This window comes from Antedon mediterranea, chromosome 4, assembly GCF_964355755.1.
Source record: "Antedon mediterranea chromosome 4, ecAntMedi1.1, whole genome shotgun sequence".
In the NCBI taxonomy this organism is placed as follows: domain Eukaryota; kingdom Metazoa; phylum Echinodermata; class Crinoidea; order Comatulida; family Antedonidae; genus Antedon; species Antedon mediterranea.
The window spans coordinates 21978188-21996027 of NC_092673.1; the positions used below are offsets into that span (position 1 = coordinate 21978188).

General features: G+C 29.5%; 1 protein-coding gene across 6 annotated transcripts in view; it reads right to left on the reverse strand.

Moving 5' to 3' along the window:
- Positions 1 to 1192: 1192 nt before the first annotated feature.
- LOC140046919 (discoidin domain-containing receptor 2-like) overlaps positions 1193 to 17840 on the reverse strand; it is an 82844-nt gene continuing 66196 nt past the window's right edge. For 4 of the 6 annotated variants that reach the window (XM_072091677.1, XM_072091672.1, XM_072091673.1 and 1 more), the window contains 7 exons: positions 17367 to 17699; positions 15717 to 15752; positions 15377 to 15600; positions 13523 to 13653; positions 7901 to 8095; positions 4967 to 5201; positions 1193 to 4793 (listed from right to left, as the gene is read on the reverse strand). In XM_072091677.1, coding sequence (XP_071947778.1) covers positions 4470 to 4793; positions 4967 to 5201; positions 7901 to 8095; positions 13523 to 13653; positions 15377 to 15600; positions 15717 to 15752; positions 17367 to 17699 — 1478 coding nt within the window. In that variant the 3' untranslated portion in view covers positions 1193 to 4469. Of the gene's footprint in view, positions 4794 to 4966; positions 5202 to 7900; positions 8096 to 13522; positions 13654 to 15376; positions 15631 to 15716; positions 15753 to 17366; positions 17700 to 17840 lie in introns of all 6 variants that reach the window. The other 2 variants (XM_072091676.1, XM_072091675.1) reach the window with 2 other exon arrangements.

A 17840-nucleotide genomic window follows, 5' to 3' on the forward strand; every position in this document is an offset into this window, starting at 1 on the left:
TTTGACAAATAAAAGTGGGATGTGCCCAAATATGGTACTGATATGCTTAAATATGGTAGTGATATAACATTATCATGTCCATATTTGGACATATCACATGTTTTGTTACATAAAGTTTGATAGTGTAAGAGCTTTTACAACATAAATTACTGTACAAACATTGCTAGCCCAAAAACTGGTCATTACAGACTGGTCCCTAAATATGCGGTAACAATTAAGACATTGAATGATAACATTCATATTAGTAAATGATTATGTTAATGTCTGTAAATATTGTTTAATATTGTTTGATGACAGGGTTTCAATTTTGAGGCACTTCTTTATATAGTATCTTTATATGAACATGAATTTACAATATTATGATAAAGATAATAAAATATATTGAATAATAATATGGAAATAATGTGTTTGATTCTTATTGCACTTTCCTAAAAAAGATATTGATGTATTTCAATTGCATGGTGACATCATGACATGATAACATCATGTTATCATAACATAAAGTTATGATAAATCATATATGACATGATAATGACATGACATGATGATATAACATAACATGATGATATAACATAACATGATTATAAACATCATATCATCATGTTATCATCATAACATCATGATAACATGATGATGACATGATATCATAAGTTGATGGTAATATAACATGATACCTGTAGCATGATGATAATATGTATATTAAAGTCACTGTTAAAGTGTATAAATATATATTAATTAGTGGTGTTGCCACTGATCCAAAAATGATTTAGAACAGGTAGGCCCTAAGAAGGATGAAAGTGTATTTGCTCAATCCAAAAATGAACAGCAAAACAAAATTGCAGTACTCGATTGTACATACCGACACTGCACAGTGCTACAGTATATTTACTTTATATCATGTGACCCACAATCGTCCAATGAAAAGAATATACTAAGGTGCGTTATAAAATGGCCCTCTTCTGAGCGCCTTCGCACATTAATCTCCAGTCATACCACAACATTATCATGGTAGGATATAAAGCTCTGTCTACACTATCAAACTTTATGTGATGTGCCCATATATGGACATGATATGATGTCATATGATGTCACTATCATGGATACATCACTCACATTTTTCCAAACTTGTTTGAAAGTGTAGACAGAGCTTTAAACAGAATTTTTCAATGTAAAAAAATACAGTACAACTAGCTCATATTTCAGCATCTTCTCTATTTATTTCTTGTATAAAAACCAGTGGAGAACAGAGCGTAACTGCTTACACAAATCCAATCAACATTTTAAATTTTACACCAATAAAGCTTATACCATTGTACTACAGTAACTTATTTACATAATTGGTGCTTCCTTTTATCTCAAATACAATTCAAATCATATTTATTCCAGTTTAATTATAACTTTTCTTTAATTTAAAAACTTGAATTGACACTGTACTACGGTATATAAATTTATTTATTTTTGATGAACCAAAATAATTCCAAATACCTTTTTCCTAGGGAAACTTTTCTGTGAAAGGAACAAGGGGCAATACATACTGTATATTAACAAATAGCCAATCCATATTATTGGACAATATAATTGGGTCCTCAAGTATCATGGTGCTGACATCATAATACCATGTGACATTCCTTGTTATTGGCAATAGCTCAAGCGTTCAATGACTTTCTTCCATTCTACGATTCAATCTTTAACAGGCATTGTACTTTATTTTCAAACAAATGTTACTTCCAAATCTTTATTATTTTATGAAATAAAAGACCAGAAAATAGTCCTGTTACTTTTTCCATTTTTCTACAAGATTGGCTTGTAAAATTGACAGATTTGTAAATATTATACACAAAGAATGGCTTAGCTGTTCTCTAATTATATACATTACATTTTTTGATGCACATCAGCACAATACATACACGGTTTTAAAACATACAATATTAACACCTATAATAAATCATATATATATTTCTTAAATTACTTAAAATTTCCATCTATAACTGACAGCAGTCAAGGTTTTACAACTCAAATAATTGTTTGAATAAATAAAAGGGTAAACTGATAAAATCATTATTCTTTCAATTCTACAGGGCATGTTTAAAAAACAATGTAAACAAATATTAATACAAGATCAAAATTTATATACAAATTATGTTAATACTGATCCTTTAGTTTGTTGAAACTGCAAATTAGGATGGCAAGCAATATTATTACTATTTCATAGAATTATTGAGGCTGAAAAGATGTGATGATTTATATTCAAGGTATACCAGTGAATATAACTCAAATTATTATTCTTTCAATTCTATAACGAAGAATACAATATCAAAATGTATATACAAACTAAGTTAATACTGTTCTTTTTAATTAGTTTAAAAGTGGCTATCAGCATGGCCAACCATGCATGTAATTTGTTATTTTTCTATTAGCATAATTGACTGTGCGTCTAGTAACCAACTTTTCTATCAGCATGGTTGTCATATGCTTGGTTGTCAATAGAAAACAATTTGATGCATGATCACCCATGCCGATAGCTTCCAAACTATCTGCACAGTCAACCATGCTAATAAAAGAAAATAAATTACACGCATGATCAACCATGCCTATAGATAATTTTAACCATGCGGATAGCCTCATATCCGATTAGTCTATTGAAACTATAAATTAGGATAGCAAGCAACATTATTTTCATAGAATTATTGAGTACTTCAAGGTATGTCTACACAGTGTATAAATGCTTATGCTATAAAAAGACATTTATTTATTTTTGACTAAAAATAGATCATTACCATTAAATTGTACTAGTTGGATGGAATTAGGTTCATTCTGTTTATTTATAGTAAAACATGTCCAGCTGCTTGTAATCATTCAACATCATTTTATATATAATACTAATTCTATATTCATATTTCTACATTGGTAATCAATCAATTTCTTTCACAGATACCATAGATTTTATAATTATCTCTCTGCTGATACATATTTATTAGCATAATCATGAATATTTATAAACTACTTGTGAATATTTATATTATTAATAATCATGAATATTAATGCTTAAAAAACTATAGTACTATCTATATTTCCAATAACATTATGTAAACATACCATGGACATACTGGTTTGTATCATATTTATTTTTATCTTATTATTATACATAATACACAAGGAGAGCTGGTAGAAGGGATGTAAGTTGGTTCCTAGATCTAACTTTGAATTCTATTTTTGTTATATTAGTATCTCGTGTAAACCATTAATGGTAAATTATAAAATAGCAAAATGTAGAAAATAAAAGAATTGAACATTTTAACTAAATATTAAATATTAAAATAATTCAGAAATCAGCTCTTTTTGGATCATCTTTGATGAGCAATATAATTCTTTGGTGTTAAGAACAACTTAAAACAATGTATTTACATAAATAAATAAATTATTAACTATAATTAAATATAATTGTTATTATTGATATGATGGCCAGCCAGTCAGGGTCTTTTGAAGAAATTGTTGGAAGCAAAAGACATCTATTTCTGATAAGTTCATAGAAGCCTACTGTATGCGGAGCATGTCTGAACGAAGCATTAGATTAAGGTAAACCAGTAGATAGGCTACTGATCTGGATTACACTAAGAGATCAGATTTTCAGAATTTATTGAGTTAATGCATTTATCTCTAGTATGATCAATTCATACTGCTATACAAGAAAAAAGTGATCAAATAAAACACTATCTCCTGTTAAGATACGTCTAAACTAAAAGATATCCACTTTCTATGACTAACTTTATTCTATCAGTTGGAACGAAATACAAGCTTACATAATTGTTGTGAGTATACCCAGACTAATTGCTACAAATGGAAATAGGTCCTACACTGAGATCAACTCTCATTTTTCTCACACACATACCATTTTCAATGACTTTTTCACACATTTGTATTTTCCACAGTATCAATGTGCATTGCTTGGATTTTTAAAATAAAAGTTTTCTTTATACATTATTGGCTCAACAGATTTTGCATATATACAAATAACTATATAATCAGTTACAACCAATTGTTTCCATACAGAAACAAACTGTCTTGTGTGGCACCATCTACCAAATATATCTCTGTTCTATTTATGCAATGGCATGTATTTCATTCAATTATGTTTTTAGGTCTAGCAAAAAACTAGAAGTGTGTGTTGGATGTTTCAATACAACACTAGTCAAAGCGTTTTACTTTGTGGTAATGTATGAAAGTATGCCAATAATAATAGTTTGTCCATACTGATTCATATAGGTCATAAATGTCCTGACCTCTGACCTTGAATCACATTATTTTGAACTATTTATCTATTCAATAGATTCTTTCTTCCAGTCTTCATAAACAATCTGCGATAATTTCCGTTCCTTCTGTAGATAGGTTGCCTAAAGCAAGTCCACGATATAGATATAAAAACAAAATCCAGTAGTCATGGCAACAGCATTGCAAACAGGTTTCAATGATTACACGATGACAGATGATGAGCATTCCGGCTTAGGCTCAAAGCCAATGTTCTTGGTTTGTAACATGCTAAAAAGAAACTCAAACGATGGCCTCTCGTCTGCATTGCGCTTCCAGCATCGCTTCATCATGTCGTAGATAGCTCGCGGGCAGTTTTCTGGTTGTCGAAGTATGCAATGCTTTCCAGAATTATCAAAAAACTCACCGGTGTTTTTTATAACAAGTTCATCGGTGAGGTTACTGTATGGTTGCTCCCGGCACATTATGAGAATTTCCCACAAAGTCACGCCAAATGCCCATACATCGGACTTAGATGTGAATTTTCCCTGCAAACAAACACAAAAATTATATTATCAAAACAAAACCAAAAACTTGCGAAATGCTAAACTAAACAATTATCATTTATCAAATATGTACCTGTATTTTCATATTTTGTCCATAATTTATTTATTTTTACAATACAGGTCGCAGGTTGCAATAAATTTCTGAAATTACTTACAAGTAAAATACTTTCCCATGCCATCCATCGTATCGGTAATACTGCCCTGCCCTCAATCTTGTAGTAGTTGTTGGAGTACAGGTTACGACTCATCCCAAAGTCGGCAATACGGATTGTGTACTGCTTTCCCACGAGGCAGTTGCGTGTTGCAAGGTCACGATGTACAAAGTTCATGGATGAAAGGTACTTCATTCCAGATGCTATCTGCGTTGCCATGTGAATTAGAGCACCAAAGCTAAAAATGAAATACATTTTAAATTTATTTTACACTTTTTTACGGTATTAACCATTACTTATATTCATTTCATTTTCAAAATATCAATACAATGATTAAATACATCTTATATTCCATTGTTATTCTGATTTTTTCATTATTTTTTTATATTTGCTCATTTCTGTCATCATCAAAACAATTTAATCAATAGTGCTGGAAAAAATTGTTTTTACTTAAATTGAAAATTATACAGTTGTAATTTTCTGTGAGGAAAACCTCTAGTAAGCAAAACACACGTCATTCAACCTGTTAAACCTAACAAGTGCTCTCAAAAAAACGTTGTCATGCTAAAATGTTTGTGCTCTATCAGTTACCGGTAAACCGTTCGTAAATAAACATTTTTTGCCAGAAACACCTGTATTTAAATGAAGAGTTTGCAGATATGGCGTTAGGGGACAAAAGCTCAGTCGTAAGGTAATTACTGTATTATTAAATGAATAAATAATTCTTCTAAAAGAATCAAGTGTCGATTCCATTATTTATTATTTATATTATCATTATTTAATTTCACTATACTCCTGTTAAATCGGTTATATTATTATATATATTATGAACACTTTTTGCCAGTTATTATATATTATTTATATTGTCATTATTTCATGCATGGTTTCAAAGAATGCATATGAAAACTACATTACAATATGATATATTTACGAGATATTTTAATATTGAGTTATATTGATGTATTAACACCTGTCATGCAATTCCTAATGAGTATATTGATTACAAATCACACATTTGCTTTTATGAGCACATACTAATTAGTCAGCTGATCTTGTATTCATAGCCTTTGGTTTTTGTTAAATAAAACATGTTGGAATTGGCAGTTCTTTTCTTTAATCTTGCAATTATTTTCTTCTGATAAATATTTATTGAAAAAAATAAATAATGTACAAATTTAACTGAGAATGTTAAAAATGGCAGTTCTTTTCTTTAATCTTGCAATTATTGTATTTTAATAAATTAATTGAAAAAAATAAATATGTACAAATTTAATAAATCCAAATAAGAAAATTGAAATTGGCAGTTTAATTCTATACTCAGTTTAAAATCAGTTGTTAGCAATTCTTGTTTTTAATGAATATTTCAATTTCTGTACTCATTTTAAAATTAAGTTTCTACAATTTTTGTCAAATGATTATTTTTGGTAAAGTCTAAAAAAGAATGTCGAACATGGTAGTTCATTTCAAAATTATAGAAGTTCTGTCCTTAAATAAAAATTGCTTCAAAATATACAATGAACAAACAAAAATTCTTGCCGAAAATTGGCAGTTCACTTACTCATTTAAAACAAAAGTTTTTTTTTGTAATTCTTTTCTTTTAAAGAGTATTTTTTAATAATATACTTTTTTTTTATAAATGAAAAACAATAAAAAGATAGTGTAGTGTGGATAATTCTATTCTTTCTAATTATAAATTCAGCATTATCATTATCATTATCATTATCAGCCTGAATATCATCAAATACATACATTACATTGTCACAAGAGATATTTTTAGTTTTGAGCGGAAAGATACAAAAAAAACTTTGAAATAGACTTATAAAAATATATTTATCTTAAATGTCAAAACGGGCAAAATGGCATTAAATGAGTCAGGCATGAAATTGACATTGGCTCCTTGTAGTTGCTGTTAGTAATTAGATGGGATAATATGATCAAACGTGCCTACTAGCCTTCACTAACTCTCACTGATACAATCATATTACCTAATGTAGTTCACAATGCAAGTTATATGCTATCAATCCATTTAAAATAATGAAAATGGATCAAAGAACTAATAAAAACTTACTGCAGCCACTGGCTAACAATTAACTCTTTCATTTCATTCATTTTACTTATTTACATCAACTCTCTTTTTCTTTTTACTTCAACTACCCTCCAAGGAATTTTCCATTTTGTAGATTGGCTTTTTGATGGAATGTTTTGAATAGTTGTTGGCCATTACATTAAAACCAAAAAAATCTGGTCAAATCTATTTATTTTATGTGTATTTTTAGAAAACTTATATCACTAAGTAGAAAAAAAAAATCATACAATATACCATAATGGGTTTTTTTTGCACATTAATTTGGTTTGCTTTTTTTTTTTAAATCAAAGATGGATAGTAAGAGATTTTGTCATATCTTATTGTAATGATGGCGACATAGTGGCTACAAACTGCAGGTTTTGACAAACGACTACAGACAATGTTACATTGGTTGCAGGTTTGAACCAATAACGGAATAACAGAATTGGCCAGTTTGGAAGCGCTTTCCTTTTGCTAATAGTATAACACAGTGTAACACAGACTTGAATGTTTATGTTGAAAAGTATATTATAATTCAAAAACGTGTATTTAAAAATTTACTTTATACAATGTCAGATTATTATTTTGAGAGTTTAATTTAGTATACATGCCTAAAATCAATAACCTTATGATCTGAATTGATGATGTTTGTAAGTTAATAGTAGGATAATCAAAGACAAGGCCTATCCACTCCATAATAATTATCAATGGTTAAGACCTGGAGGTCTGTTCAATGAGAACAAAATGTTCCTCATTTCTTTTATTTCTGTGCAGTTCTAGCTTTCATGATAGAATAACTAAAGTTTATTTTCATATTATATTCATGAAAGCTCTTCTTTAATGTTACTTTAAAGAAATAAATGCATAGTTACCAAACTTTGCGTAAATCACCAGGGGCAGATGATTTTTCTGGTTCGCTGTCGTACAGAAACTGGTTGAGGTCGCCGTTCTCCATGTATTCAACTACCATACACAGCGGTTCGTCCTCAGTACATGCTGCCAATAGACGAACAATGTTGGGGTCACGTAGTTGCGACATCACTTTCATTTCTTTCTGAAAATCAGTCCTGAGGAAAAAAGTGTAGCGTTTGAAATACATCAGTTTAGTAATCATCACTAATAAAAATGTAATTTGTAATTCAAGCACGATAGAAAATATGCATTTTTACTAAAGGGAAGCAGTACTGCAATAAGCAATAGTTAGTGTATTGAATAACATATTTTGGGCTTCAGAGAATGTGCTATTTGTCGTATATTCAAAACAAGAGATGCTTTCCAGGTGGAATAGCATCTGGAGATCATTCATACTTTAAAAATTTTTTTTTTTGTAATTTATATATAATTATGGGCCAGAGATTCTGAAATAACGAATTAATAAAATATTAATTAATTAATTGATATCAGCCAGTTTTTACATAGTGGTAAATGTTTTTATTAACCATCTATGATACATGAAGTATCTAAAAATGGAAAGTATGGAGAACAAAACCCCAAAATGCTGCTAAAAAAGTGGGTGTTTGGTTGTTGGTGTAAACTTCATCCTATTCTCCAAAATGTGATGTGCTCAGTCAGACAATAAAGATGCTATGGAAATTGAACCGAACCTATTGTTGCAGCTAAAAGTTATGGAATAACTGGTATAATGGTGCTTAAATGTGGATTCAATGGCTATTGTTTACCATTATTTTGAGACTGCCATTTACACACAGCAGAAATAGTTTTATTTATAATAATAATATATTTATTTTCCTCAAAAAATAGAAATAAATGCATATATAAATTAATTTTAAAAAAAATACAGGGGGAGTTCCTATAACCTTGTGCTTTTTTGTTTGATGTAAATTGTATAAAAATGCAAAAGGAAAAATGAAAATACTGTATAATTAATTATTATTTATTTTCTACATTTTAAAGGAAATAATTCTAGGTACATTAGTGAGGGGGTCAACAGGTGATTGAATACTTACTCATCATCACCATCACAAGCCAAGGATACAGGGGAAATTGGGGATACCCTTTAATTCATGCCGGTTTCATTATGTTGAAAATGATATTCTCAACATAGACACACATTTATAAATAATGCATAAGCATAATTTAATTTTTTAGATTATGTGTAGTTTCAGTATTCAGAAGGATATTAAAAATAATTCAAATATTAAGTGTCATCAAAAAAAATCCAGATACAGTAAATTTACCAACTACTGTATACAATGAAATCACAAAAACTAATTAATTTTATAAACCGTTTCAAACAAACTCTTCGAAAGTTTTCATATCATTTGCACAGATTTAACATAATTTTCTTTACTTGATTATAAAACAATTAAATACAGAACAAAAAAAGTTAACATATCATGACTCACCAAACCTATCTATTGCCAAAATTGTCAAATCTTAGACCCCTCTTAAATAAAAATCTCCATCTACCAGATTCAGATTTAAGGAGGTTTAGCAAATGTACTTATGACATTTAAAAAATTATATTTTCATAGGCTGGCAATTACAGTAGGCTAGTGGATTCTTGTAGTCACTGTACCCTATGCCTACTAATCTAATTTTTAATATAATAGAGCTTAGGGTTTAAAACTTGCTCATGATATAATACCTTCCATAAACCTAACAATTAACTAAATCCCAAATGTATTATAAATCATAACACTAACTATGCTGGTTGTTGTATCACTGTTAAAGTTAACAATACATTCTGATAATATACTTTGTTGATATCTTTATCTCAGGCTGTGTTTTTTGTCTATATATAAAAACCCTAAAGGAAGACCAAAAGCGAGATGGCATGATGAAATTTCCGTAGATGAGAACAGCACCAAATATACAATTATAGAGAGGCCTGCACCTTGCAGTGGGTTGAAAATGGTTATCGATGATGTAAAAACATAAAGAAGCTAATTTACACACTCTATAAAGCTCTGTCTACACTATCAAACTTTATGTGACAAAAAAATGTGATATGCCCAAATATGGTAGTGATATGATGTCATCGTGTCCATGGCCTCTTTGTCAGACTTACTTGTGGAGTATTCAAGAGGACAACCACCAAGTACCAAGTATGTATATATGGACACATCACATAAACAAATGTGATATGCCCAAATATGGTAGTGATATGATGTCATCGTGTCCATGGCCTCTTTGTCAGACTTCCTTGTGGAGTACTGTATTCAAAAGGACAACCATCAAGTACAAAGTAAGTATATATGGGCACATCACATTTTTCTGTCACATAAAGTTTGATAGTGTTAACAAGGCTTTAGAATTACATCATACAGTGACTTTCAAAAACTGGTAATAAAGATGGTATTACTCAATGATAAAGAACTCGCACAAAAAATTCAAAGCATTGTCCTATAAAAAGTTGGTTTGTTCTCAAAAACTTTTTAAACGTGATTAGACATATTCCTTTGAAACATCGGCACACTTTTTAACGTGCATCCATTATTTACAATAAAATTTGATTACAAAACAGAAAAAAAGAAATCAGCAAATGATAGATCCTAAGTTAAAATGACAAGTTCAATATAAAAGATTTGTGAAGTATCTAGATAAATATTACTGGCAAAACTTTTATAATAAAATATATGTGAATCTAAATATTCTTTTTTTATTGTTTGGTTCTGTTTGTAATCCTTGAGAAAAAGTGGAAAAAACACTTCATTAAAAATAAAACAACTCTGGATTGCCACTACACTTTAAAAGAACACCATTTCACATTTTTATCAAAATAAATGAGACATACCACATGAAGAAAAATAATATGTATTCGCTGACCTAGTAATACTTGTTACAATTTATTTATTTAAATGATAGACCTGCAAACATTAATCTTGCAACTTTACTGTTAAGGTGACTCCGTATCAATATATAACATAGATGAACAAGGCCATATACATGGCTGTAGTCGCGTGCGCAAATTTAAGTTAGTGTTTACAGAACGACCAGCTGCAGAGTCGCGTTTGTACGCGACTAAAAATAGAATGAACAAATTCTAATAATGATTTAAAATATTTAACAGTATTTTAATTGTTTTTAATGAATGCAATCGCATTTAAAGTAAAAAGATTTTAATTGCATTGTTTGCACGTACAATAGAAACATTTTAGATTATTTTGAATTTAAAAATTAATTAATTGATTGAAGATTTAAAGATGTATTGTCCCCCTGAAAAATAATTTTTTTCAGTTTTTGTTGTTGAATATGCTATTCTAATGTCACATAATAGTTATTGACTTCGACCAAAAATTGGATCGAAAAAACATTTATTTACCTGAAAAAAAATGGAATTTAAAGCAAATTGGCTGCCAGACAAAGGATTTTTGGTTGAATTTAACCATTTTTCATGTTATATAAGTGAAAACATTGTTTTTTCCGGTTTTTTTTCTACGGAAGTGATTCACTTGATTAAAACTATAAATTAACCTATTCAAAGTCTGATTTAATTAATCTTCATTTTTCATAATTTTGGGGGATAATACATCTTTAAGTACTGTATAAAGTACAAGGCTGGAAATTATTTTTTTTTATAATAATTTTATATTTTTGGAGAACCCTTGGTTTGTTTTACAAAATCTTAAACAATTTTTTATTCTAACTAAAAATACAGAATTTGGCAGTACCTTTGCTTGACTAAAAATTAACTCTTGTTTTCAAAAAAATACTATTAACAAACAATAATAAGTATTTTTTTAATTATGAGCTCTGAAGCAATCAATGTGAAATGAAAATAACAATATTCAATATTAAAGCGAGTTGTGTATAACGATAACATTTTTAAAACATGGAAAAAAACTATAAGTTAAAAACATGGTGTACTAATAATAGACACAGCTATCAACTCTCAAGTTCATAGTGTCATTCTATATTCATGCATTAATCCTAAATTCTAGCAATCAAATCCAATAATTCAATTGCATGGAATTACTAACCTAGCGTGCCCTCGTTGCGTATAAATATAAACTTTTATATCTTTAATCAAACTTTCTTGACGGTTAAATGCAAGCTAATGTTGTTTGATGATATCAATTAAATTCTAACTTTTAAAAAACATCGATTTTGAAAGAAGGACGATTTGTATTGATAAAACGTCACACATTTTGACTTAAATAGATTAAATAAGCAGGCATGATTTGTTAGTATTTCTGCGGTTCGCTGGCATTTACGAGAAATACTGCCATCAATGTCAATATTCAGTAGGCAGATTTCGAGAAATTAACGAGCGATCACTTGTAATTAGTGTAAATAATCTTGCTATGGAACATTTGATGTATATGGCTTTGACAGGTGACTTAAAGTAGTAGAAATAATGAGAGTTTAATAGATTATTGGAGTGACATTTCATAGATGGACAAGTAAGAAAACTAATAAAACGTTTAAAAGAAATTACTGATAGAGAGAATATTGGTGTATAAGATTGAAATATTATAAGGGTAGGAGGGGGGGGGGGGGAGAACACAATTCAAAACGTTTCTATGAGTTTTAATTTATATAGTTTTTCCTTTCATTTTTTGTTTTTATTATTTTATGCTTCTTAAATGTAAAATGTATAGAAAATATATGATAACAATTTGTAACCAAGTTATGATTCTTCAGAATACAAGTATTGTCCCCAAAAACAGTAATAAACTCAGATTTATAATAGGCCACTTTGCAGTTTTAATTATTAGTTATTCACTTCTGTAAACCCCACCTCTCCCCCAGAAAAAAAATATTTCACTTATAAAAAGAAACGGTTAATTTTAATTTAAAAAACATTGTTTTACAGACAATATTCATTATTTTTTGCTTTGAGTTAAATTTTTTTCAGGTAACTAATTTCTTTTTCGATCCACATTAAATTTTTTTAGGGGGACAATATATCTTTAAGTAAATTTATTTTGTGGTGAGAGGATACGTGTGTATCTTAATAAAATACACAGCAATAACTTATTAGCAAACATGTCTGAACAGTATATCCTAGATGCTCTATAAATCATGTGTACTGAAATTTGAACATCATTTTGTAATGACATTGTATACAAACTACATCACTCAGTAAAAATGTCAATGTTACAATGCTTATTTTCTTAGGTCAGCAACTAAATTACCCTGACAAATTCAGGTGTTCTAATTGGGTTTAACCATCTATACTTTATACTTTTCAAATAACAAAATTAAAGAATGAGGGTATCTCTTTATTTCGGATAGTATATCCATATAAAAATAATATAAAACAAAAAGAGAAAAAATTACATTAGGAAATTAACAATAGCAACTTTCACAAAACCAACTACAACATCCTAAAATACCAATTTGAACCAATGCTGATGTAGGTTGGATTGTGGAAGTACGTTAACTATGGTTTTAATCCATGTGTGAAATACCATGTAAAACGGCTGTGAAGAAACTTGGCTATTGTATGTGATTTCATTCATAAATTATTTTTTATAGTACAGATATTCATTATCGCTATCATTTTTTATCATAAAAGCTAGGCTCACCTGGCATTTTTGTTGGCATTCCTCCGCAGCATTTTTACAGCTACTAGTGTTCGTTGCCCTCGATTTCGCTTGACAAATGGAAAACCATTACCAATGTAGTCTTGAATATTCTCTGCCTCACACAAGTGAACCTACAAAGAAATTAATAAAGGTTAAACATAATTAATAATTGTTAAATATGTAAATAATTTTTTTAGAAATAGTGAAGAAACACTCGGTGAAAAAACCCATTCATCTGTATTCATAAATGGGGGAAAGTTGAAAAATGAATTATTAATAAAAAGAGCCCTCAAAACATGGGAGAATGTCCTCTCCTCCTGTCATTATTTTCAGTAATTTGCCTTTGGATTTATATTTATTATTAGACAAATATTGTACTTATATTAAGATCATCATTCTATTGCTATTCAGTACCATTATTTTGTGTTACAGTAAATATTATAAAATAATTTATTAAATTGTCTGTATTCAAAGGATAAGCCAAGATATTTGTTTTTTTGTCAATATGTAATTATAATATTTTGTTAATCATTTTTTGCAACAAAGAGATCTATTTTCTTAATGAATAATATTTAAATAATATAAAGACGTATTGTCCTCCAAAAACATAAATAGTAAAGAAGCAGGCCTACTCAACAACAAAAAATTTGTTTTTCAATTTTTTTTCGGGAGAATAATCTTAATGAAAGTTGATAAAGATACATCATCTATTTTATTGTAAGGAACATGTAAACATATAATTGATAGTATTACACACTGTATTGGAGTAAAAATCAGTAACAATTAAACAGCAATTTAACTAGTCTAAGTAAATTATTATGTCTTGTCTTCACTAAATTTCATATTAATCTTTGTTTTTGACACCAATTTAAATTGAAAGAATCATTATACAAGAAGAAATCTTGGCATGTGTTACTTTTTATAACATTTTAAATATTGTTTTCAGAGTTAGTCATTAATATCCATTTAAACAACAGAAAGAATAACAAGTTTTTCTCTGCCACATTGCTTTAATATTACACATTATTTCTTTAACTTTCTAACAATTTATATGAAGTAGCTGATAACATTTTCTAATATAAAATAACTAATAAATCATCTACACATTCAATCTTTAACAAAGTTTTTTCTGTGACAATTTGGCTATTGGATTTTAACTTGTAATTGAGTTCTGTATTTTTTGTAATACAATAGGCTAGTCAGAAGATGAAGCAGAAGATAATTTAAACCTTTTCTTATCCTTTTAAAAAACAGGAGATTTATATGAAGAAATCATTATATCCATACGCTCAGTATTAATGCTTATTGGCTTGTTTAAGAGACACATATTGCATCAATGAATGGCTTTAAGCAAATGCATATTTGCCTCACAGACTTTGCGTTAGGCCACAGACATTAAAAACTTCTCTTTCTCTCCTTCAAGCATTTCAACTTTTACTTGACATTTAAAGAGGAATCACAAGGAATAATAACATTTGTTACAGTAGTTAGTAATCCTTCATTGATTTTTTCATGTTTTTTAAGTATTTAAGTGGTCAGATGTCTATTTCAGCCAAATTTAAATAAGCTTTACTAGTTTTGTAGCAACAATCTCTTAATAGCATATAATGCTTATAAAGTGATTAAGATTGACTATAAAACAACGTTTACAATTCATGAATTCATTAAATTGGTTCTGTCCACCAAGTGAACAGTTCTAAAGGAAAATCTCACATAGAATACTAAGACCCCATTTGCACTTACTAAATTTCTGAAATGGAGGAACATAAAGCTCTGTCCACACTATCAAACTAAATTGTAAAACTATAAATGAAACTCTGATGATGATTCAACAAACATTAGTAAAACACCTACCTCCCCAAACTGCCCCTCTCCAAGCCTTTCCAAAAATATCAACTTATCTCTTGGAAACTCTGGACAGAGGGTTCGCGTGTTGTTAAGTTTTTCCAAACACTGGTCAGGGACACCATAGATTGTGTTGCCGGACACTCCCTGGATACTCATCAGGTCTGTTTCCGCATAATGTTGCTGTTGCAATGATTTTGGAGAACACGGTTCAGCATAAACATTTGCTTCATCTGTCAATGGAAAAATCAAATCTTTGTAGCCTATTAAAAACAAAAATGAGACATTTCGATGTCAATCTGACCCTAAATAACACTTCACATGAATGTATTCTAAAATAAACTCTTACCTAGAATAGTTTCCAAACTCATGTTTTGTGGGAAAGCTATTCCAAAAAGAGAAAGAAACATCTAACATCAATATGGTATTAAATTGTATGCTAGAAGTATATACACTTCTCTTGTAAAGAAAAATCGTTAAAGAACCACCATAGAGTCACCTTAAAAGAGGTTAAAACAGTCTCGTTACCAAAACTACAATGTGATCAATAAAAAAACTATTATTTTGTGTTGCAGCTAAAAATTGCTCTATGAAAACAAATTTTTAAGTGGCATTACACTTTATTTTTTATTTTATTTTATTCAATTTCCAGGTAACATACAAAAATCATAAACAAGGTACGGCATCATTCAACAAAACAGAACAAAAGTACTATCAGCACCTGCGGGTAACCAAAAGTGGATCAGTTCAAAAGAACTGCACTGTCGAGTGGCTTTCCCAACTAATAGTACGAAAAACGCAAAAGACATAAAAACACAGTTATTTTCAGAATCACCATTTAACCATTAAAAATGTTTAATTTATTCAATACTGTTTATCAGGTTTGGCAGTAGAAACAGGCCCAACGATGCTTATAAACTGAAGAACTGGTTTTGATTCGATAAAATGAGGTTAGTTTCTTGTAAAAATAAGCAAAGGTATATAAAGTGTTCATAATTTCAACAATTTTGAATGTAGTTTACGGAGTCAATTGCAATTTATGCACTGTACACAAGTACCTTGAAGACATTATATCAGAATCTCAAGTTAAAGTGAGTGAGGTGCTACAACGTCAGCTCCTAAATGAAGTCAATAATTGCTGTAGGGATTTCAGAAACTGCTGTTTACAAGCCAATGTGCCAAAGGGGTGAAACAAAAGTGTTTCGTGAGTTACAACATCAAATAAATCAATTCTCTACTCATCCATCAACATACTTGTGAAAAACACAGATAAATTTACTAACCAATAAGAAAATCTGTTTTATCGACTGAATAACTACAGTATAATAATATTTTATTCTGCAAGTTACAAAAAGTACATCATTTTCCAGAAGTAATATAGGCCCAAATAGAACAAATTATACTCTTACTTTCAATATAAAATTTAATGACAAAAAGAAAGATCAACGTTTCGGTACCATCATAGAACCATTTTCAAGATCAAGTGAATACAAAACAATAATAATTACTTAATAACAACAATAATAATTACTTAATTAGCCCTCAATTAGCATTTCCTGTCACCAACTTTGGTGCTTAGTGCACATAATTATTATTGTTTTGTATTCACTTGATCTTGAAAATGGTTCTATGATGGTACCGAAACGTCGATCTCTCTTTTTGTCATTAAATTTTATATTAAAATTATATAGTAAACGTCTTTTAATTTATACTCTTACTCCATAATATAAGTAATGGCAATAAAATATACAAAATACTTAAAATAAATTTTTTCCCCACACTAAAATAATAATATATATATGATAATACTTTATTGGATAAACTCGAAATATGAACTTTTATAACATGGGCCACATGAAATAAAAATAAATATGATGTAGCACACATTCAAGCGCGTCTTGTTGTTATGTACAAGCAAGTAATTTCATTTCATTTGCACGTTTAATTTTAGCACTTCCTACTGTAACGGTTTAAATTTAATAGCATGATGAAAACTTACCAACAAAAGCACCGGAATCTTCATCATCACTATGCGGAACTTTGTTATCGATGATGTGATATTGCGGTTCATCATTAGGATTCGAAATCTGGTACGTGGGGTTGGCACGCCGGCTGTTGTAGTGTGTAAGCGAGTTGTTACCTGCTGCACGGGTGATGGTTTCCGCATGGTAAAGGATCTGCGGTACTTGGTGCTTGAGACGGATGTATTTATGTCGGTATAAAAACAAGAGAAGTCCGAAGATGAGCACCAGGAATATGAGGACGCCAAAGACAATTCCTAGGACCAACAGGGTGATGTCTTCAGCTGGTTCGGGACTAGCTGCCGTTACACCTGAAAAAGAATTTTTTATTTTTATTTATTTAGTATACAAAAAAAATGACACACAACAATCCTAGAGGGCAAACATGTGATTTACAATACACAACAATGACAATTACATAAAAGTTGAGTTATTATAATTATCATTATTCG